Genomic DNA, 23,699 nt, shown 5'->3' on the forward strand with positions numbered 1-23,699 from the left:
GCGGCAGTTTTCTGCCGCTAAAGCGGCGATGATTTTATCGCCTGACTTGATACTATGCCCCTTAGTTTTTTGGTAACTTAAAAAAAAGCAAAAATAGAAAATCAACATTAATGTGGGAAGGAGATGTCATATAGTTGCTAAGTTGTTAACATTGGAACTTGAAGACCTAGGTTTAAATCCTGGCATTCCCCATGTGTTAAATTAACAAGAGGAGAAAGGGTTTTGTGGCTAACGTCTGAGTTCAATAAATCCACACCTTCTTCTAAAGCCGGCTCTGGAATGATTTTGACTGTAACTTGCATTATTCTGGGCAAACTATTTAGGGCCAGATGCACTAAGAATTCGTTTTGTGATTCCCTAATTGCAAATCTTTCAATTTGCTTTTAGAAAATCGCAAAACGGCATGTACGAAAGTGTTTTGAACACTTTCTGCTATTCCCAGTGGGTCACAAATGACCTACCTTATTAATATTAATGATGTAGGTCGCAATATGTGACCCATTAGGAATCGCAAAAATTACAGTGATGGTGGCCTGCTGAGGTCAGCAGACCACCGCGTCTGTGATTGCTCTTAAATAATCTTTTTTTGGTGAAGCGGCCCGTTTTCCTTTAAAAAAAAAAAACAGGATGCATTACAAAATGAACATGCGTTGGAAATGCAATAGGTCTTGTATTTGCTTGAGTTAGAGCTACTGGCATTGTAAATGACAATGTCTTGTACTTATCTGTTATGGAGTGTATGAATGTGGCGTGTAGTGGAATTATGTGAATAGTAATTATGTGGCATTGATTGTACTGGAATTATGTTGAGTGGGATTGTGTGTTATGTGGTGTGCTGTTGAATTTATTTTGTGGCATGCATTTTGTGTTGTGGATTGAATGTGTGTGGTGTGTTGAGTAATTGCATTGCTGAATTATGTGGTTTGGTGTTGAATTATGTGGTGTCCATTTGAATTGTGTGGAGTTGAATGGTGTGGTGTGGAACTGTGTGGATAGCTTTGGCTTTTTGATGATAAAAATAAATAAATAGGTAGGAGCTGTGTCTTTGGGTGTTAAAAAAACAAAAAAATAAAAAGAAGAAGGTAACTCTAAAAGGTGGTTTTTATAGAGTTGGGAACCTCTTGGAAACCCAAAGCCCAGATAGATGTACCCCACATGAACATACAAATAAGCCCCTATAAGCAAAATGGTGCAAGTAGTTTGGGGTAATTTTTGTACACATGTAGAAATAGTTGACTAATGTTTTGCTGCACATGTGTTGTAACTTTTGGTATCAGTTGTACGGTTCTTAAAACATAGCTGTGCTTAATGTTATTGTTATAATTGTAAGCTAAACGCATTACTGAAGGTTTCTGCCAATGCAACACAGTTGTAAGAAATTAATTAAAGAAAAAGAAAACAAATGAAAACACTGGTTAGAACACATGTGCAGGAAGATACGAGTCCAATATACATAATTGCAAATTTCCTTGAGTATTTTTGAACAACGTGTGGTAAGTGGAAGCAAGGCACTTCGTTACTGCACGGTTTCATTGGCAAAAAAGTTTCAAGCCGTGTGTCAGGCGTAAAGAACCTAAATATCGGACAGAAGCACACAAAATATGGAAATGTTGCGCACATGCGAACTGAAAACTTGGCTAACCCTTTCAGGACTTAATAGAGACCTTGACTGAAAGGCACAATCAGTAGAGTGATGGGTGTATTCTATTACCAGCAGCATTGTTTAATAAAATAAATGAACCTGCACTATCTGAGGTACACCAGGATTCGAAAGTGCCCGAAATGGGCACATCCCACTTGGCCCCGAAACCTCAGTTCATTGCACAAACCTACAGACAAACCCATCAAGCCTTAAATCTTGTGCAACCAATCCTGCAGGAAGAGAGAAAAATATCAGGTTTCCCCAGAAATAAGGTCTTCTAGCAACTAGCAAATGAGAACAGCTGTGCAGCACCCTGCTGCACTCAGAGTGTGCAATATTAATTTCAACTATTCATATAGTAACCACCGTCATGTCAGGAGCCATATCTGGAGCAGCAATCCTCTCGTCTTAGACATTTTACAAATCCCTTTATCACAATCCAGGATCAGTTGTTTGACCAAAGTGATTATTGTCTCAAAGAAGTAGAGGCTTCTTCTACAAGCCAGGGTCTACGAGTCTGCAAGTGTTGCAAATGGCTGCTTCTCATGCAGCAGCTAGCCTCCCTGCCTTTTTATTTATATCCTGGAAGAGACAGTGGTTCATACAGAACATGGAAGCATTTATTAAGGGACACCTGGTTACCTGCCTCAACCCAGTGACACATAATATGATTGGTCATTAGCAAGGATTTTTTGGTTTGGGAGACCGGTGTGGTCTTAAACATTCATGTAGGATCTGTGTGTTAAAGGCAGAAATACAGGGAATCCACCCAAAATCGACGTGGGCAGGGGAAGAGTAATCTTCTGTCTACAGACTTACTGGGGCAGTTTTGCGTGTGGCAAAGAGACATAACATAAACCTCTATTTGTGGAGGGCGCATTCACCCTCGAGGAGCATCTGGGCGCTATTCATAGGTAACTTATGATTCCCGTTCCCCAACTCGGGGTATTAATTACATCTACTGCTTTAGAATGAAAGGGTGGTGTTATCCGACAGGTTTAAACCTGTGATTATGAGGTTAAACACAGATCCTCGCAGTGGTTGCATTAAGCCCACTGATATACCACCTGAGGTAGGCGGGTATTTTTTATATGTGACCGACTTTTTGGAAGTAGCAAAATACAATATATCTGTGGCGGATGGGAAGGGGCAAGAACAATTGTGTCAACATGACCGTGGGTCCGCAAGCTTGCAAGAGGCGCAAATGGCAGCTCAGGCAGCTTACCGGCAGCTTCATTTTTACTCCGGCAGAGACATCCAATGGGAATGCCAATCTGAAGGCCGGGCAGCACCACTGCAATGGTGGCATGTGTAGAAAGAGATATGTTAGAGTAAGTACCTGGCAACATCATGTGGAAATGTAAAGCTGGGGTATTGATTTTATTTGTACACAGTAACGGGTGGAAAGCAAAATGGCAAAACGTCTACAGCCGAGGTTGTGGCGCCACAGTAACATTAGCTGGACCGGCTAGTCTAGGTGCAACAGATGGACCCAACGACCTCACACAAAGCGAGATGAACAACAGATGAAGAAGGTCAGGACCGTTATAAAGAACAAGCAGTGATGGCAGCAGGGGAAGGGGTGGCACAGACCAGTGCTGAAGCTGAACAGGCATCAACAAGAGCATGAAGCAAAGCAATTAAAAAGAGTTCCTACATACAACAGATGAGTAATTAAAGCGGAACAAAACTGTACTTGGCTGGTGCTCCTCTGTAAAAAAACCGGAAGTGATGTATCACTGCCTAAACCAATTACGAGGCAGCAAAAGAGAGCGACACTGGACTGAACCAAAGGTAAGCAGCAGGCGGGAGCTAAGTCCTTTACTGACAACTACAGGTCTTACAGACCGCGCATGCGCGCTGCTAGGCTCGACCTATAAATGTAAAGTTTTCTTTTCAATTTTTAAGAGCAGGCTGTGGTTCGTGGGACTACTGCCTACTCTTAAAAACCCTTTTCGCATTCATTCACAAAGGGGAAGGGGTCCTATGTGGACCCCTTCCCATTTGCGAATGGGTTACCACCGATTTGAAATCGGCAGTAAATTGCGAATGTTATTTTACCACATTTGGATCTCAAAACATTTGCACATACCACTGCAATTCGGTATTAGGAAGGGAGGCCCTAAACACGCCCCTTCCTAATACCGAATCGCAAACCCATTTTGCAATTTGGTAATAGAATACCGCATCACAAAATGGGTTTTGTACATGTAAAAAGGCTTTTATGTGGTCTCAACTGTCTCTATTCGAAAGCTTCGCACATGTGGCCCTTAGAGCCTGTCTCCAATTGTATTACAAAAATCGGATGCATTCTGCACACCTACAAATTTCTGTTAGCACTCGTTACGAAAAATACACCCAGTATTGTATTGTGTATCCAGAAATGCGGATTTGCATGCAATTTGTGCACACAAATATTACCATGTGCACAAAATACAAGATTAGCAGCAGTTTTTTTTCTTGATGCAAATCAGAGGAACAACAACATGCAACTGTGAGATTGGCCCCAAAATGTGATAATCGGCTCTATTATAATAAAAATCTTCATCTGCCGGTGCCTTGAACTGTACATGCATGCTAAATGTAATGATATTGTATTTATGTGAAATGTAATGCCACTGTATAATTTAAAAATGTTTAATTCCCCAATTGATTTACATTGTATTGTATCGTCTCCAAACAACAACCATTAACGTATAACACTACTTTGCCCAGCCTAGCCATGTTTCTGCTACTTAAATACCAGTAGTTGCAAACATACATGAAAGACAACCATGTGATTCTGAACAAGTGACTAACGACTGCCTAAAATTGTAGATATGTATACTGCAAACATATACAAAAAACTGTGGAGTGGTATGTTAATAATTTCCCAAATGCATATTCCCACGTTCCCATCCCCCATCACATCCCAGTTTATGTAATCAAATCTCAACTCACTCTACATTGTTTTAAGCACAGCAGTTCCTGCATGAGATGCTCCTGTTACAAAGAGTCTCTCTCTCGCTCTCTCTCTCTGTCTCTCTCTCTCTCTCTCTCTCTCTCTCTCTCTATAGAGTCTCTCCCTCTCTCTCTCTCTCTCTCTTGAGAGAGAGAGGGAGAGAGAGAGAGAGACAGAGAGAGATAGAGAGAGAGAGAGGGAGAGAGAGAGAGAGAGAGAGAGACAGAGAGAGATAGAGATAGAGAAAGAGAGAGAGAGAGAGAGAGAGACTCTTTAGAGAGAGAGAGAGAGAGAGAGCGAAAGACATCTTGTGAGACTGTGCGATAACAGCCATCTTGTGAGACTGAGCGATAACAGCCATCTTGTGAGACTGAGCGATAACAGCCATCTTGGGAGAGTGAGCGATAACAGCCATCTAGTGAGATTGAGCGATAACAGCCAGTTGGATCAATATATTTCCTATTATATTGTGATTCATAACATGACTCTGTTTGCAGCTCCCACTGGCGACAGCCTTCCATGGACGACCAGGCAGAGCTGGGGGACATCAACGCCGACCTCACCAGCTTTCGATCTACCTGGACCAAGTACATCCAAGAAAACAAGCAGAAGTGGAAGGAGAGAGCAGCCAGCGGTAGGGAGCAACAGCTGTTACCCTGCTTACACCATTCCATTGACAATGCTTCCCCTGCAAGTGGCAAATTGCTTATTGTCAAAGCGTTATAAACTTCAGTTGACAATCACGCAGATTGCATGATATTCTTACCCTAAAGCATGCACTTGTGTCTTTATCTGAGATGGACACCAATTATTTTTTTTAATTCTAATTTTTTGTTCTTTTACCAAATTATTGATTTTATCAGTTTTATTATTATTATTATTAATAATTTGCTTTATCAACTGCTTAAAAACGACGCATACAAATCATATGACATTTTTATTCTTTAAATCGTGGTCAAATGGGAATTATCAGTGGAGGAAAATGTTCTAGTACAATGGGCACGATGTCAGAGGGGTGCAGCTTGATTTGGTGGCTCGAGGCATAATTTGCTGGCTTCCATGTTTTTCGCAATCCACGTTGATCCTTATGCTCATGCCAAATAAAACCTCGCTCCTGTGCTTTACTCTTGCTTGCGTGATTCTCAACTTATGCTTTCTGCGAGGAGACCTCTCAGACCTTGCAGGGTTATGCCTCAGGGTGTTCTAGGTTAAAAAGTATGCAGATTTGCAATGTAAGCAGATCATCATTTCTCATTCAGAGGCCAAGGGTGCATAACTGCTGCTCATGCATCAAAGTCCCCAGCTTCGTCTCCTATGCTGACGATACTCAGCTGGTCCTTGCACTTACACCTGAAACGCAACAGGCATCCACAAGCCTATATACCTGTCTTAAAGAAGTAACTAAGTGGATGTCAGCCAGCAACGTGAAACTTAACGCGGGAAGACAGAAGTGCTGGTTGTCGGCAACAACATCCTGTTGTAAAGAACTGCTCCGGCCTCAATGCCTTGGAGAGCGGCCAGTTCCTTCTACAATTTATAAAATTCCTAGGTTTCAGGTTGGACAGTAAACTCACCATGGACCCATGCCAAAAAGCTGTCCGCCACCTGTTTCGGACTATTACGTATTCTAAGGAAATTTATGTAGTGGCTACCTCTCTCGTCCAAGAGGGTAATCATACAAGGATTGATTAACCCCTGCCTTGATTATGGCAATTCCTTATTTTTGGGAAGTCCTCACTATGTCCTAAAACATCTACAGGTCATTAAAAATGCTGCAGCAGGGTCACTGTTTAAGATTCCCAAGCACCATTCCGCTGCACCAGCTTTGGCTGCACTTCATTGGCTCAGACGTCAAAAAACGGTCCATTTCAAGGTCCGAGCTATGCAAGGAAGAGGTTCCCTTTGGATTTGAAAATCGCTGTGTCCTTATGTACCTAGGAGATCATCGCACCCAAAGTGCTCTTCCTTGCTCATCCCCAAGGTTAAGAGACCCAGGTGTGGCGGTAGTCTCTTTACCTATTTGACCCCCAAGTTATGGAATGCCTCCCTGTCAAAATAAGAAAACTGCAGTCCAAAACTGACTACCGGAAACTATTAAAGACCTATCTATTCTGAATTTCAGTAACGCTGGGCGGCCAACTACGCTACGCTCGGGTAGTTTGCGTAGTTTGTGCTACTTCGCGCTATGCTAATTGCACGTCGCGCAATGCAAAAACGCGTAGCGTAGTTGGCATTTTTTGCTTGCTCGCGGTCCTCAACGTCAAGTTGGCGACCGCGAGCGAGCAAAAAGACATCCCGGCGAGACTTTTTCCTCATTCGCGATCAGCAACATCAAGTTGGCGATCACGAGCATGGAAAATAAACCTCCCAACGAGATTCTCACCGCGGGGAGGTCAGGTTTCTCATTGCGACCGCTCGCGATGAGAAACTACCAGTCCGTGTTGAGAAAGCTACCGCTCGAGTAAAAATCTACACGAGCGGCAGAAAACAACAGCTCGCACTGTGCGAGATGCCGTTTTCAATGATTGCACAGTGCGGACAAGCATCCGGCACTGTGCAATCATCCCGAACAGCGCACTACGCAGTTCGCGTAGCACTACACGTATCTCGTGTAGTGCGAAGTGCACTTCGCGTAGCTCCGCGTAGCGCTACTACGCCCAGGGTTAAATTTCAGCCTGATTCGCCTAGGTTTTGCAGGTATGGCTATTTCAGCATCGGGAGGCCCTCTGGGGTAACTGTGCGCTATATAAGACACCGCGATTAGCATACCCTGCCTCACTCCCTCTCTGCAAGGCCCCCATTAGCTATCTCCCTCACCACCAGACACTGTCCTGAAACTCTAGACCAGTTCCCATCCCTCAATCCAGCCCTGTCCTCTGCCATCCCTTTATTTCAGCATCTGTCTTCTAGTTGCACCATGTCCCACCATCCACGGGTGGGACATCCTGTAGCTGAAAATCCACTCAGGTCAGCAGGCACGGTAATATTAGTGAAGTCGAACTAACGCCCTGAATACATTTGGGCTGGATAATTCATTTATTTATGCAAACCGCTGTTTGCTCAGGGGCCAGAATCATAAATTGTATCATATGTGCAGCTTCCAATAATTACTGGGTTTCATAAAGTCTGTACCCCACAATGTAGCAACAAAAACCCTTTGCTGACCCAACATATTTTCTCATAGCAATGTAAATGTTATTCCCCATGAGGATTTGTCCCCCGTGTGCGGTATGAATTTGGATTCCTCATGCAGCAGTATCTTCGATTAAAACTGATATACCATCCTAAGGTGCTTCCATCATTCGGTGTTTCTGCTGCGGCTGCACCCGAGAAGCTACATGCAAGTTTGCAGGGAGACTATCTTTCTTCTTTTACCTTCTTGCATTAATGAAAAAAATCAACGTAATAGGAGTGCATAAGACATGGAGTACTGTTTATAACAAATAAGTTCATTATCATGGCAGTGGGATTTATATGGTAGATTTAATACCATTTTGCACTGGGTTAGTTTCATAATAGTGACGCTAACTAGTGCACCAAATGCTATTTTTCTTAACTTAGGGACCTATATACAAGACCCCTTGCGCCGCTGGTGCGTCACAATTTATATGGGGCAAAAGTGACGTGCCAGAGGCGCAAGGGGCTTGTAAATAAGTCTCTTACTTTCCAGTGCAAAACTTGTTTTGTGCTAGAAAGTACCCTGAAAGTAACACAAAGCAGCACGATGCACTGCTTTGCGTTACTTGGTGCCAAGGGGTCATGAAATGGGTGGTACATGGGCGTTCCCATGCTACCACCCATGGCTTTTGACGCAAAAAACCCTATTTACAAACAATAGTACATAGGGTATAGTGCTAAAAGTAAACACCAATTGAAAGGAGGCGTTAAGAGGAGAAATGTTTTTATTTCTCCTTTTCTTTCTGACTTTGCATGCGTGCTACACTGTCAAAATAGGAAAAGTTGTTAAGTGTGCCTAAGCATAGAATTTTGTACAGGAAGGGTACCCTTCCTGTATAAAAGCTATGTTAGACTCAGGCACGCACCCTAGCGCTATGGCATATAGCTGTGTCTAAACTGGGGCGGCGAAGTGAGCTAAAGAACGATTATGGATTCAACCCAGGTCTGTGACTGGGGGTGAGTGTCTGAAAAGTTTCAGCACTCCGTCCATCATCTCATTGTGTTTGCTTGGCACTCTCCTGCTCCTCCCGGTCATGCAAAGCAGCACAGCATTTTCGGCTGCTGTGCTGCATTTCATTCCTTGTTTCTAAATCTGGGCTCTAGTCCCACTGTTTGTGCTCAAAATATAAAAGTATAATAATAAAGAAGATTTTATCTTTAGGCCTTACCAAAGTCTACCCTATTGACCTGACCACTTGACACATTGATTTGGCAGCACAGATACCCATATTGATACATACAATACAAGGAAGCTTACTTATAAATTCTGACAATGAATATCTTGTTTTTCAGGGATCACAAATCAAGCTTCCATTGACGAGCTGTCGCCATGTGAGGAGGAGCATGGCACCGAGGAGAATGGCAATGTGGACTAGCACAAGATATGTGCAAAGATGGTAAATTGGTGTGAAGGGCAAACACTCTAGGCGATAATTAATGTTTTTTTACACTTTAATTATACAAGCACAGAAAAAGATTCTACTCCATTTTAACTAAATTAACAGTTGACCTGGTGGGTCAACTGGACCCCACAAGCAGAAGATGAAAAGGAAACCATAAAGTCACAGTACAAAAAAAGAGAAGCCATGCTAAACACATTCATAACTTTTTTTGCCCCTTCTCCTAGAGCCTCCATATCACCCTGAAATTAGTCCGCCACCCCGCATGGAGAGCGCAGAGTCTAGCTAAGAGGTGATCAATATTAACACATACATTGCCCAGTATCCATAGCATGATTGTTCTGAAAGCTTCCGATAGACACAAAAAACTGGAAAAAACAAAGCACATTCCTTTGGCATCTACCTATCTCTTCATAGAACTCCTTCAGTAGAAAATATATTTTCTGATATTCTTTGACTGTGATTACGCTCATGTTTCATAGTTCAATTAATAAGTCTGACTAGTTCTTTTTTGGAGTTCCTTGTGAATGGGTTCGGATCGCAAGGTAGGACTGGATGTTCTCTATAGACTAGTTACCTGTACTTCCAGAGATCTGCCTCAGTCTGTCATTCTCTTGAATGATTGTTTTTGAATTTGGAAGATGACGAGCAAAGATTTCTTGCTAAGGCCAGAAAAGGGGCCATACAAATGGCCTTCATGGACCCCTCCTATGCCTTTGACTTGGTGGACAGGGGCATTTTATGGGGAATCTAGGACCATGCAGGGATTGACCCTGCATTAGTTCATGTTCTAAAACTTTACTTCAAGATACCCATATGAGGGTCCTCTTTACGCAACAAGGAGACTATGTATCCACTATTCAAGTCAAGCTTGGAGTCAGACACAGCTGTATTTTGGCCCCTTTTTTTTGTAGCGTATATAAATGCCCCCATAAAATGTGTACCTACATAGTCCCTGTACTACTGTACATGGTCAACATGGTTTTAATTGCTCACACAGCAAATGGGTTGCAATCACTTTTAAATGGTTTTATTCATTTTGTGCAAGATCTGAAGCTGAAGGTGAATTTAAAGAAATGTTATTTTATGACCTGGGGCCCAAAGAATTCCCGGTTACATTTTTTTTTTTGGGGGGGGGGGGGGGGGGGGCTGAGGTTAAAAAAAAAAAGCTTTTAGTTCTCTAGGTCTTAATGAGAACATGAACTGGGAAAAGTTATTAATTCAGAGAAGACAGGGGATGGAGGCAGCTTCTAAATCAATTTTCCATTTTGCAAAGAATTTAGGACAAAACCTATCCCAGAAAAGATTATGCTTAAAACAGTAAAGCTCTTGGCATGGGCACATATGGGGTTGGGTTATGGGATTATTCTATGCCTCTACAAGGAGCAGAAAATACATTTTAAAATAGATTAGGGACCCTAAAGACCACCCCAAGTTGTATTACCCATAAGGAGCTGGACGTGGGTTTTTTGGAGGATAAGGTAGGCATGGCCCCCCATTCAATTATGATGCAATTGACCCGTAATATAATAAAATAAAAGATTGCCTTGTGCAGAGTAATATGATTGCAATACCGTGGCTCAAGTACATTAAGAACACTTTTTTTGTCCTGGGACTGAGTGACTTTATTGTAGAACCAGATAAAATTCCCCTTAAATTCAAAGAATTGAATGAAAGAAAAATATACTGCACATAGTGAGGAAGCTAGGCTCATGAAGGTACTAGACCTGATCATAGTTCAATCATACATGCCACTTTCTACAACTAAAGGTACGGAGCCCTATTTGACCTGGGTAAATGAACCGGAGCTAAGGTTCTACCTGACTAGGAACAAGATTCACTTTTTGGTGGCTTTCCCATTGCCAGGTACCTGGTTTCCATCACTACCTTACTGTCTGTTTGATAGGAAATGACATCAATCAAAGAGCCATTTTATGCTCTTTTGCAAACTATGGGGCATATTATCAAGACAGGCGATAAAATTATCGCCGCTTTAGTGGCAGAAAACTGCAGCTAAAACGGCGATAATGGGCTTGATAATATGCTCTATGGAATTCCAATTGAAGCTCAGGTTAGATGTCCTTCACATCTAACATGGGCTTCAATTGGAATTCCATAGAGCATATTATCAAGCCCATTATCGTCGTTTTAGAGGCAGTTTTCTGCTGCTAAAGCGGCGATAATTTTATCGCCTGTCTTGATAATATGCCCCTATATTCCTCTCTCAGGTTACAGTTTCTCTGCCTGATTTTGAGAGGGTGATTTTTTAATAATCCCTAGGAGGGTTTGTGTTTCCTCCAGCGCCTGGAGTCCAAAACTATATGCTGCTCAGTCTTAAATTTTATCACCCACGCACTGAGACTGAGAATGAGATATGCACTTTAGCTCAAGGTTATGAGTTTGTAAGGGTTTTTATATGTGAGCCCAAAAAGCTCTCACGAAATTTTGTAATTCACTGGGATTTTAAAATATTTCTATAAGTATTCTTACTTTTCTTTGAAATGTGGGGGACAGGTAATGTTTGCATGATTTTATTGTGATTTGATGGTTTTGAACTGGAGTACACGTCTTTGTCCTGGATACAGAAGAGAGCAAGCCATTCATTAAGGGCTGCATTCAGGGTGCAGACAAAAGGAGTCCTCTTCTGCTCTTCCTTAGGTCTAGTAGTTATTATGTTATTTTATGTTATTTATGTCTTTATATCACACTTCTCACCAATGATGATATCCAGATGCTCTATTGCAGGTATGTGAGGCCAACCCTAGGAGCTTTAACATAAAGCTATGTCTTCAGCTTCTTGAAAAAGGAGAGGAGGAGGCTCTGATGTGTTGTGGAAGGTCATTCCTGGCTTTAAGGGTCAGGTACGAGACAGGACAACCCCTTGCTCTGCTTTTATGTATGCATGAGGTGTGTGCTAGTGAGAGAGCGGAGTGTCTGGAAGTTGGCGGGGGTAAATGCGGTTCTTCAGATAGGCAGGGCCAGTGTTGTGGAGAACTTTGTTGGTGTTTTAAAGTGGGTTACTGGAAAAGCCACATTTAGGCCTGGCTCAGGCTAGTTTGTGGGAACTACACCTGGGCACACCCTAACCAAATTTTGCACCATTATTTGTGCATTTTTAGGATGGAAAAAGCATTCTGCTACACTAAACTCTGGCTCTGATGGCTGGAGGCGTCATCCCACATCTAACACTAAAATCCAGTTTGGGGCAGTCACTGTACCAACAATAAAACCAGTGGCAGAAGTCTGGTAGAACAAAGCCGTGTTTTCCAGCAACCAGATAGTGGATACCCAAGAATTGTTTTGGGATCTTCCTTACAGTCCTTTCAAGTAGATCGCCAGTAGTATATGTAAACCCAACAGACCAATCAAGCAGGATTTGATACTGTAATATCAAAAAGGTATGCTCATAGCCTCAACCTGCTTATATTGTCAGGTTCAGGAGAGCCATCACTGGCCTGTCAGGTCAGCCTATTGTTTGCTCCTCAGAAACACTTTGCACCTTTTCACACCTATTCAAATGCTAATTACTGGCTGGCAGTAGTGGGAGAACAAATGCAAATTGATGGCCATATTTATTAAACGGTTGTGTCACATTTGCATCACACAATGGGGTGCATGCGCGATGCAACCCTTAAGTGTGATTTATCAAAACCACGCAGGGCCACCTTGCACGGCCCTGAGTGACTTAATAAATCCAGAGTAACACAATGCAGTGCAAATCGCTGCCTTGTAGTACTCTTCCCCAGAGAGGCACTTCAAATAGCACTTGAGCCCAAAAGTTCACATTGGCAAAAGGTTAATGGGACAAGGGGATAGTCCCACCAGAAGGTCACTTTTAGCGAGGTTCTGGTGGCACTATGCCCTTCTCCATATTTACAAAGTAGCCTTCAGCCACCTTTTGTGGCTTAACGTCGCCTTGTAAATAGGGCCCTTATACACGCATCTCTTAGCATGAAAGGGGCATTCAGTGGGTGTTGCTGTGGGCATTCCACCCCAACACCCATTACTTTTTGACACTGCCCCAGATTTACATGGAGTTGTAAATCTGAGGCATCGCCAAAAACTACAGCCATGCAAGAGCAGGGTCTAGAATGGCGAAACAAGGAGAAATACTTTTATTTCTCCTCATTCATGCTTTTTCTATGTGTGCTGCATTCTTCAGCACACATAGTAAGAGCAAAATGCCATTGATGATTGTTTATGTGCAGGAAAGTGTCCCTTCCTGCACATAAACAATCATTAAATAATGAAGATTTGCTACTTCTATGTGTCCTGCAGAATGCAGGACACATAAAAGTAACAAATCACCTTTATGGATTGTTTATGTGCAGGAAAAGACACCTTCCTGCACATGAACAATCATTCCCTGAAATGCAGGCATCTTTGCACTATTTTCCAAGGGTGCTTACGTTGTCACTAAGCAGCAAATTTTAGGGTCAGTACTAGGCGAAAACACAGGGGTGCACTGTATTGTTGTAAATATGGCACATCCCTTGATTTTGGAGATGTCAGAGCGTGGCTCTGCAGAATTAGGTACAGCTCTGCACTCCGGCATTTCATTCTACATATGCCCCTCACTTTCTAATGTCTGGATTATCTTTGTACGTTGAAGACAGAGTCACAAAAACCTTTGAGTTCAGGCCTAGTATGACTTTGTCAGTGGTAAAACAGCTGTTGCGATGTTGGATGGGCCACATGCCAGGATTACATGGGAGGTAACCTCACTCATCATTTGGGCTGTTGAGGTGAGAAGCAGGGCAGGCCGAGTCAGCGAGTGCTTTTCTTCGGCAGTTGGTCCATGGGACAGGTCTTCTAATACAAAGGTGAATATGGCTTATGGACCGTGGATGGAAGCCTTGCTCCTCTCCTGGGTTTCGGATGAATTCAGCATGGCAGGCCTGCTCAGTCAGTGCTCCCTTTCGGAAGCTATCATCTTCAGGCCATGGGGCAAGTCTTCCTACTCAGTGGCACAGGGTTTGCAGGATACACCACACCATCAGGCAGCAGCAAGACCAATCCATCAGGCATGCTGCAGGAGTGCCGGACAGCACACTGTTGTTCTGGCTTAGGTTCTTCACACAGTTTGCCACACAAAGCACTTTCTGACTTCGGGTCAGCACAATCTTTGCTCCTTATGATAGTCGGCTTTTTCGGAGTATCACAAATGCATTAAACATAGCTGGGCTTCTCCTCCTGGACTGTCTGTCCTCCTACAGGGCAAGGTAATCTCCTTCCATAGCTTGGAAGGCTTCTATGTTCTATGTGCTAGGTAGAACCACTGGTTCTCCAGAAAGTAGTGCTGAGGTTTTGTTCTTTCACCTCTGGGAAACATCCTGTCTGGCAGACACCAACCCTGGTCTCATAGCAGCTCTTTGAGTACATTGTAGAGCAATTCCTTCCTTGGTCAAAAAAAATTTGGAACTGGAACAAAGCCGGGTGGTTTGATACCACTTTAATACTCATTTTCCAGAAGAGGATGTTGAGCACTGTTGAAAGTCCTGGAAAAGGTTTTGGTTGGTTCCCTTTCAAATGCTATTTTCTGGCTGTAGTGCAGACACAACGTTTGTGTTATGTGATGGCTCTCACAGAATGTAGTGCAGATGCTGTCTCCAAGCAGGAGTATCCTGAACGTTGGTAGAATGAAATGTGAAGAAACTGCACCTTACTATCATCAGCCTTACTAAAGTGTAAATTATGGGAAGACAAAAGGGCACACCTTGCATAGAAATGTTCTCATCCTAAACAGTGCAATCTGCTGGATCACCCTTCTCCCCTATCACTGACCATCCTAGCCCATCGTTATTTTGCACACTAGGCCACCTCAGTTGGACCCAGCTATTTGCAAATCATTCTTGACCCTGCTCCAATTAGAACAGTCCATTCCAAACTTCCAAGCCAGGGCCTCCCTGAACTGAACACAATCTACCCAGAACTGATGTTGTCCTAGTTATGGGCTCATCAGCGGGGTACAGCTCGGTTCCAGTGACAGTGTGCAGGGCACCCATGGGCTAACTCATCACACTTAGGGTGGCAAACTAAATAATACGAAAAAGTGATGGATTGAATGCTTGAATGAATCTCAGCCACTGGTAATTGCTCAGGTTGCATTCCAGTCCATTATTATTTGGCACTCCATGCCATTGTTGCAGTTGATCCCCCAAGTGCGATGGGCATGCCCAGACATGGGTTGCGTGCTAACTATGTCTCTGAAAGCAAGCTATACCAGTCTGAAGAGCCCTGGCCAAGGTTGCTTATATTCCGGGTCAGGGAGCATCTGACTTGGCACTTCGGGCTGGACAGTTCCCATTGGACCAGGGTCAAGCCTGATTTGCATATGGCTGGTCGGCGATAAACATCGGATTGGAATGCGGCTCTAAGCGATTGCCAATGGCTGAGATTTATTCATGCATTCCATGCATCACCTTTTTGTTGTTGCAGCAGGTCTAGAGAGCCCACGTTGAAGCTTTCTCTACCTAACATTGTGCATAAATGATACTGTATAATGGTGAGAATACACTAAACAGCCATCATTCCTCCGGGTACACAGTGCAGAATTTATGAGGAATGTCATATGCAAAATTATTACATGGAAAAGTATTAGAGATATTTGAGAAAACATTACAATTTCAAAAACATAATTCTGCACAATGTATTAGTGACAAAAAATCATCTAACTTGCACAGATGGATGATAAAATTACTTACCTTATCAAAATAATGCAGTGAAGGATCAAAGTCACCCAACAATGGGTGGCAGTATTGTTACTTGTAGCCTTTTGAATAGCTTACTTTTAGAAAGAATGAGGTGAATCAGATGATATCAAGTAAGTGTATGTGGTCCAATTGTGCACTCATCAATGATTTAAAACATGGCGTCACAAGCCAGTACACTATATAAATTGTGGGACTCTCAGCTTATGGACTCCGAAGTCAGAACCTGATTTGATGTGTTTGGTATTAATTACAAATACCCAGTTTGAATTCCTTAGTGTTGTAGTTAGCTTTGCTATATACCATTTAATTTTTATTGCTGTAGTTGAATAAAATTCCCGCAGTATCTGAACCTCTGTCAAATTTTACACATATTCCCTACACAATTATTGTGCTTTCCAGACCTCATTTAGAAGTGGGGAAAATGGTGATCTTGTGATGATGAAGCCTTAGGGCCAGATTTATAATCAGACAGATGGCTTGATTCTCTGCGAGGGCGACAGGGTAAGTTACTTCGTCACCCAGGTGGGGGTACCGTCCTGCAGATTTAGAAATGACCGCCAAGGAGGCGATCATTTCTTAAAGCATTGCCAGGTACCACAGTCACAGTATTTCCTGTAAATGATTTTTGCAGGTTGGTGCAGGGCTCCATCAACATGCTAGAACCCTGCACCAAACAGTTTTCTTTTATACTTTCATAAAAGAAAATCCTTAAGCAGGATTTTATTTTTGGGAAAAAAAGTGCTCCCCTCACTATGGGAGTCCTCTCCCATGGCGAAGAGAACATTTAGCAGTTTTCACTGCCTCTCACAACCAGGCATTTCCTGGTGGTGATCGGCAGTGAAAACGGGCCTATAATTCCACCGATCTAAATAAGATGGGTGGAATTAGAGGCCCGCGTCCAACCACAGCGTGCTACTCCATCTCCACCATGATCAAACCAAAGGACCGCCCGCATCTAAATTCAGTGGGCGGTCCATTATGTTAGCGGTAAGCATACTCCGTCACAGTTGCGATGGAGTATGCTTACCACCCAACATATAAATTGGTCCTTTAGTCAGCTCTGCTATCAGAAATACCCTGCCAGTGAGTAAGCCATCAGAGAACCACCGACTTTGGTGTGTTGGAAGCCACAAGCTAAAGACTGTATGCCACAATATTGTGGTTTTTATATTGGCTTGCCAAAATTCCTATTGACGGCCAACATGTAATCAAGATTGGTATTTATATAGATGCATGGATTTATCATTTGCAATAGACATCTGCATATATAAATAGGAAATTATTGATTGACTATTCTTGACTCCATATCTACTGAACTTGACAATATGTTGATTGTCAGTATCACAGATATACTTTTTTGCCAAGTCGATATTTAAAACCACAATTCTGTGGTGTAATACCCACTATTAGTTGTTCCTGCCTGAGACAACCATGCAAGACAGCTTTCCCCAACATAAAAGTATAACAATCTCCCTAACGAAGTGGAAGAGAAATGAAACTGGAAGAAAAAAACTGAAAAGTGAAGACATAGCTGGAATTCCAGACATTGCTAATTACCTAGAACCAGATTCAAATCCATCATTCTTTTTTGAGTCTTGACGATTCAGACTCTGAACAGCCATGTACAAATTAGAATTGACCATGCCCCAGTGGCAACAGTAAGGCAGGAATTGCTAGGCCAGATCCCATTCGAAAGGGAACAGAACCAACCACCAAATTGTGTTAACCTTTTTGGGTCTCAGCAGTGAAGTGCTCTTGAGAAAACTCCCAGCATGGGGAAGCAATTGACTTTTTGTTTGGCATCCTGTCAGCTATGGTCCAGCTGTGTCAGCAGGAACACTTTTTGAATACAAAATTACCACTAACTGGGAACTTTAAATATAGCAGGAAGTTCAAACAGGCTGACTGCCTTGCCCTAGCTACTTGGCAGCTCCCCCATCATGTCTACATGAGGCACAAGATATCTTGCCAAACAGCTACAATTTAATTCAGGACTAAGGGCGTGATTTGGAGTTTGCAGGTGACTCAAAGGGACATATTTACAAGCCCCTATGGCCACAGGAATGTCAATTTAAGTGACGTTCCTGTGGCCATAGAGGCTTCGCCTTATGTAGAAGGCGGCGTTAAGCCACTTAACATGGCTTCATGCCACCTTGTAAATAAGGCCCCCTTTCTCGCTATACTTAGTGTGAAAGGGGCGGTCAATGGGTATTGTGGTGGGGGTTCCACTGCAACACCCATTGATTTTGGCGCTGCTCCCTATGTACAAGGGCAGCGTAAATATGGGGCAGCGCCAAAATTAAGACCAGGGAAAACCTTGTCAAAACATGCGCAACAAGGAGAAATTATTCCTTTCTCCTCGTTTTTGCTGTTTCTATGTGTGCTGCGTTGTGCAGCACACATAGGAACAGCAAAAAGCCATTGATTGTTTATCTGCAGAAAGATGACACTCTCTGCACATAAATAATACATTTTAAATAATGATGTGTTGCAACTTCTATGTGTGCTGCATTAAGCTACACATAAAAGTTGCAAAATGCCATTTCAGATTGTTTATGTGCACCTTCTTGCACATAAACAATCTTTCCCTTCAATGGAGGCACCTTGCACTATGGTGCCTTCTAAAATTAGCGCCAACGCAGGGGGAAACGCAAAGCTGCACCGAATCCTTGTAAATATGGTGTAGCCCTGCATTTTGGAAGTGGCGGAGAGCGGCGTTAAGCCAAGGTGGCTAATGCCGCGCTCCGCCTCTTCCTAGTAAATATGCCCATAAATCCCCCAACTTATAAAAGGAAATTCTAAAAATGGAGGAGAATCAATCTGTAGAATTAACGCCATAACATGGACACTATGGCAAGGAAAATTAAGCACACGGTTTTACTTCATAGTTTGCATTTCTGTTGTGTATATACTTAAGAATTAGTGATACAGTAAATATTCTGGCCTTAATTTACTCAGGGTTGTATGGGCACTCACTATCTTGCACTGAACCCCGGGAGTTTTATAATGATAAGTAAATCAGCACAATGCGATGTTTTACCTTGCTTTGCCCCATAAGCCTATACACACGAATCCTTAGTCAATTACCCCTTTTATGCTCGAAAAATACATTTTTTTTATGTACTAAAGTTCATGTTTTATTAAATAACTGATATAATTGGCAGAGTGTATGGCTGTCGGGAAAAATAATTGCATATTGAATGGAATACAAATTTAAAGAAGGTAAACATGCAAAATGAGAAAGCCTCATAAGCCGGATTACAGTAACCGTTCAGCTAATTAGGAGAATGAGGTGACGCTGGCTTTAGTTGGCTTACAACTGCCAATGTTTGCTAATATTTTCCTTGGCCCAGTTTGGTGTTGCACTTGGATGTCCCAAGGCACTTCTCTAATAACATTCACTGGTCAGATGACGTAACTGTCCGGTTCATGCTGCATAGCATCATATGACACATGTGCAAGGGGTTTTCTCTTGCCCTAGTCCTTTATGCGTTGTCACAGGTTTTTTTGGAGCAGTGAAAGTCTGTGTCTGTATGTTGATTTTTGCAATGTAAAAAGCACCCGTTGGAAAGTAAATAGAGCAAGATTGTACATCTTTCCTCACAGTTATGGAACAGAGCTCGAAATGGCATCTCATTAGCACAGTTCATGGAACTGCACAACCGAGGCCCTTTATGTAATCTAGCCTTTTCCCATAGCAGTGACTGCATAGCTAACTCCACCCTGCACACAGCACACTCCGTGCTGATGCTCCTGAGGATATGGAAATGGACTGCCCTGTTACATCCTTATTAGGATTCACTTGGCATCAAAGCAAGAGGCATCAAAGTTCCCTGTCAGGCTAAAGCATCATTTGCATGCATTAAATTGGAATACTCATGCAACAGATTGAAAAAGAAATTGCATGTGAGATTTCCTTAGAGCTATCTCCATGCAATAAATTCACATCAAATCTAGGTGGGTCTTCAAGTAACGTTAGATTTAGCCTTAGGGGTAATTTGCTCTGCAGAAGAACTCAGGCATATTAATAAGCAGATCATAGGAAAAATAGAAATGACGGACACTATGACCGCGATTGCTCTCACCTGATTTAGTGAAAGGATCAACATGGTTTCCCATAAATCAGAAAAGGGAAATGCAAGACTCACAAACCGCATAAAGCAAACGATCCTAATTGGTTCTAATTATGCAAGTCGGCAAAACTGTAGATTTATTCGAGTTGAATATCAAGTTCAGTTGCTGCAACATCAATCCCTAACACTACGTCAATCTTCTTCTAAAACGACACCCTCACTCTTCTACGGGAGCCTTGGCCCCAAATGTCATTACAAGGTTTGGTTCAAAATGCTCAATCATTCAAAAAAGTCAGTTGATTACAAACCAGTCAGAATCAAAAGTCAGTGAGGGTACTGTGACAGCTTTGATCATGGAGGCTTTTTCAAAAACAGTTTGGTGACATTTGTTCTCAGGTCAGTTTCACCCTTCGGCAAAGCGTGTTCATTCAGGAACTGAGCACCTCGCACCGTGCACCCATATTCTTCTTGATCTCCTGACTACTGCTTTTTTACTATCACTGTCGCTTTCCTCACTTGTCACTTTCTCTTCATTGATGGGATCTGGTATGCGTTCTTTGGACACTGAAACTCATGACCCGTCCGAGGGCACATCTTGTTTTTTGCCCCCACCACCCTTTCGGGTGAGCTGCTTGTACCTTCTCCAGGCTCAGAGTCTGCATTTACAGCTCAGTTCAGTGTGGCTTTCATTAGTTCATACACCACAGGCCCTGCACTTGTCTCAGGTTGACTTTGAGACACTTGTGCACATACTTCTTCTTCTCCCTCTAAGCTCCCAGGTTTCACTGGATTGTGGCTCCGTAAATCAGTTGTGGTTGTCGCCAATTCTTCCCCAGCTTGTCTTACCCTCCGAGTATGCAAGGCACAAATCCAGCTTAGAAAGCCACCACATTTAACACCAGTATTTGTGACCAGGATAACTTGGCAGGTGCCTCGTCATTGGTGATCCAGGCACGACATCCACACCTGCTTCTTCACCAAGATCTAGTCACCGGTACTAAGGTAATGGCACTACTCTTGCCATGGAATGGGAGTCTCCAACTCAACCTGGTGACAGACAGATTAGGCCACATCAGCCAGGTCTTTGCAGTAGTCGAAAATCCCTAATATTTAAAGCACAGCTGCAGACACAATGGGAAGGCTCATGGCTCTGCCCATGTGCATTTCACAGAAAAACAATCAGGTCCACCGATCCAGGATGCTTCTCAGACTCATCAGCACCAATGGAAGAGCATCAGGACATTCGAAGACATAGATGCACACAGACAGGACTTCAGTGTACTATTTATCTGCTCCACGGTGCCTGAAGCCTCAGATCTACAATGGAGCCTCTGATCTACTGTCAAAGCTGCCTACAACATTTTCATCACCCCATTTTTTAAGTGACTACCACAATCTGATTACAGAGACACTGTGATCCTAAAATGAGGAATAATATCCCTCAGCAACAGTTTGGCCACAGGAACACTGCCATTGCTCCTAGTAGGGTATACCTCTACCCTTTCGGCAAAGAGACAAACTACTATAGAATATAGCAAAGCCTGTTACATACAGGAACCTCAGCAAAATCAAGTTGCATATGATTGAAAGGACCACCTGATCTCCCTATGTGGCTTGTGAGGACCTTTCCTGTTCACAATCCAGTGCCTCTTCTTAAAAGCTTTTTACCTCTTTCCATGTATCAGCAACAGTCAACAACAAGCTCATGGAAGTGTCGCTCTCTGATTCAATTGAATAGTCTCCATTGAAGCCACAAGACCATAGAGAGCAATATCTGGCTACTTTGTCCGTGAATCGTTTGTCAGCGGTTACAAAATTATTTTCACTCATGTGCGCTGCACACTTCACCACAGCTACTTCTGTAGGCATCTGCAATGCCTCAAGGAGGACCCAGACATAGGGCCCATTTCTAAAGGGAGATCCAGACAATGCCATGAAACCCATCTTGGACCACAACTGCCTAAAATTGTGTACCACAGGAAATCCAACTATCAGTGTAGATGGTGACTATTAAAGTGTCACAGACATAACAGATTCTAGTAAGAGCAATCAATTTGGCCACCTGGGCATATGTTACATTACACAAACAGGAGGCTTCCACTGCACCTTCTAAGAGGCAAACGGCATAGGCTGCTTTCAAAATTCCTCTTTGATTTCTTAAGCAAGGGCTGTCTACAAACAAAATATAATTAGACTTTTTCAAAGGAACATCTTGAATGTGGGGTCTTGGCTTGGTACACAATCCAGCCACGTCGAGGCAAGCATGGTCTGCTACCTCTGACTTCCTCCGTGTGATTAATTTCTCAGTGCTTTGATACACTGGTCTAATACTGATGCAATCTTGCATACCTCTGACCTTCTCTTTGTATTGACTTCTCACTTTCCTCTCTTCTACAGTGTGCCCAAGTGGATGACTGAATGAGGTGTCCCTGGAAAAATACCCATGAGTTGGAACTGTACCCCTTCCACTTTTGGGAGTTGCTTCTCATATCTTCCTGAAGAGGGCAGACTCATGCTGATGGTTCTAAGTTCACTTGTCTATCAATAAATAAATCAGGTTTTTTACGAAGTGCAACTGCTCACCCGTAGGGTCTCAAGACGTGCAGTGGGGGGACAGGGTCTGCGGTTCAGTTGAAGAGTAATACGGGCGAAATTCGTTCTTGAGACACCTTTCTTGCTCCTTTCTCATTCCTATATCCTAGGTACAGGACTTCTTTCTGACAATATTCAACTTAGTCGGAGAGGCTTTATTTCACTTTCAGCCAAATGATTCAAAGGGGCAATGGTATCTTTTTTGCATGCCTTTCATGTTGTCAAAGCCACCAATATACAACAAAATATACTGGACCAAAACTGATTTGCATGGCAACTACAGGGTCTCCAAATTCCTTTTCAATATATGATGGAATATCGAGGGGCTTTCATTATACCATTGAGGAACTCAGCACCATGTAAAAAATGTATTTTGGAACCAGAATGCAAAGAGGAACCAATTGTCCCCTGGAAATGGAATGGAAAAGAATGATTGGCTCAGGTCAGTGAGTGTGAACCCAGGGTTTTTGGAATTTTATTAAAGGCCGGATTTGGTACCACATGACAACATGCAACAATAGTATTATTAATCTTTTGTAGGTCCTGCATGACCCGCCACTTTTTATTTGGTTGATACAGGCGCATGAGCGGAGAGTTACTCGAACTATCTAGGATTTTGTTTAAGATGCCTTGCTCTAACATGTATTCAATTACAGGGTAACTCCATCCACTGCCTCTGGTGAGAGGTTGTACTGGGGCATTCTGGGAAATTCTGCATTCACATTTACCTTAGAGGACACCATACACTCTCTGCATCATCTGACCACCACCTTGATATCCAACTCCCTGCATTCTTGAAACTAACACCAGACCCAGAACTTGGATGTTCCATGTATGGACCATTCTTAAACCCTTTCTCGGCCAACTTTGTTTGAGCCAACATGTATTTATCTGTCATTTTCTTGCCTTGTTTCCAAATCATCACAGCAAAATTTTGCATTTGCAGTACTCCATCCAATGTCTTTTACTGCCCAAAAATTACATTCTGCTGGATATACAATTAATCTCTGGGGGCAATCCAAAAACAAACTGGAACACACAATTACTAAGATTTCTTCGTTCAGGATTTTCAGTGTGACTTTGCTGATGGAAAACCTTTCAGGAGCTGCTCACCACAGGTTTGCGCCAATAATTTGGACTCTTAAGTAGTCCTTGGTATTT

General features: G+C 42.8%; 1 protein-coding gene across 2 annotated transcripts in view; it reads left to right on the plus strand.

The window, feature by feature from the left end:
• The window catches only part of PDE1B (phosphodiesterase 1B), a 1,345,653-nt gene that overhangs the window by 1,312,877 nt on the left and 9,077 nt on the right, over window positions 1–23,699 (plus strand). For both annotated transcript variants that reach the window (XM_085654771.1, XM_085654770.1), the window contains 2 exons: window positions 5,081–5,217; window positions 9,054–9,157. In XM_085654771.1, the coding sequence (XP_085510897.1) occupies window positions 5,081–5,217; window positions 9,054–9,136 (220 nt within the window). In that variant the 3' untranslated portion in view covers window positions 9,137–9,157. The remainder of the gene's footprint in view (window positions 1–5,080; window positions 5,218–9,053; window positions 9,158–23,699) is intronic.

This window comes from Triturus cristatus, chromosome 4_1 (genome assembly GCF_964204655.1).
Source record: "Triturus cristatus chromosome 4_1, aTriCri1.1, whole genome shotgun sequence".
Taxonomy (NCBI): domain Eukaryota; kingdom Metazoa; phylum Chordata; class Amphibia; order Caudata; family Salamandridae; genus Triturus; species Triturus cristatus.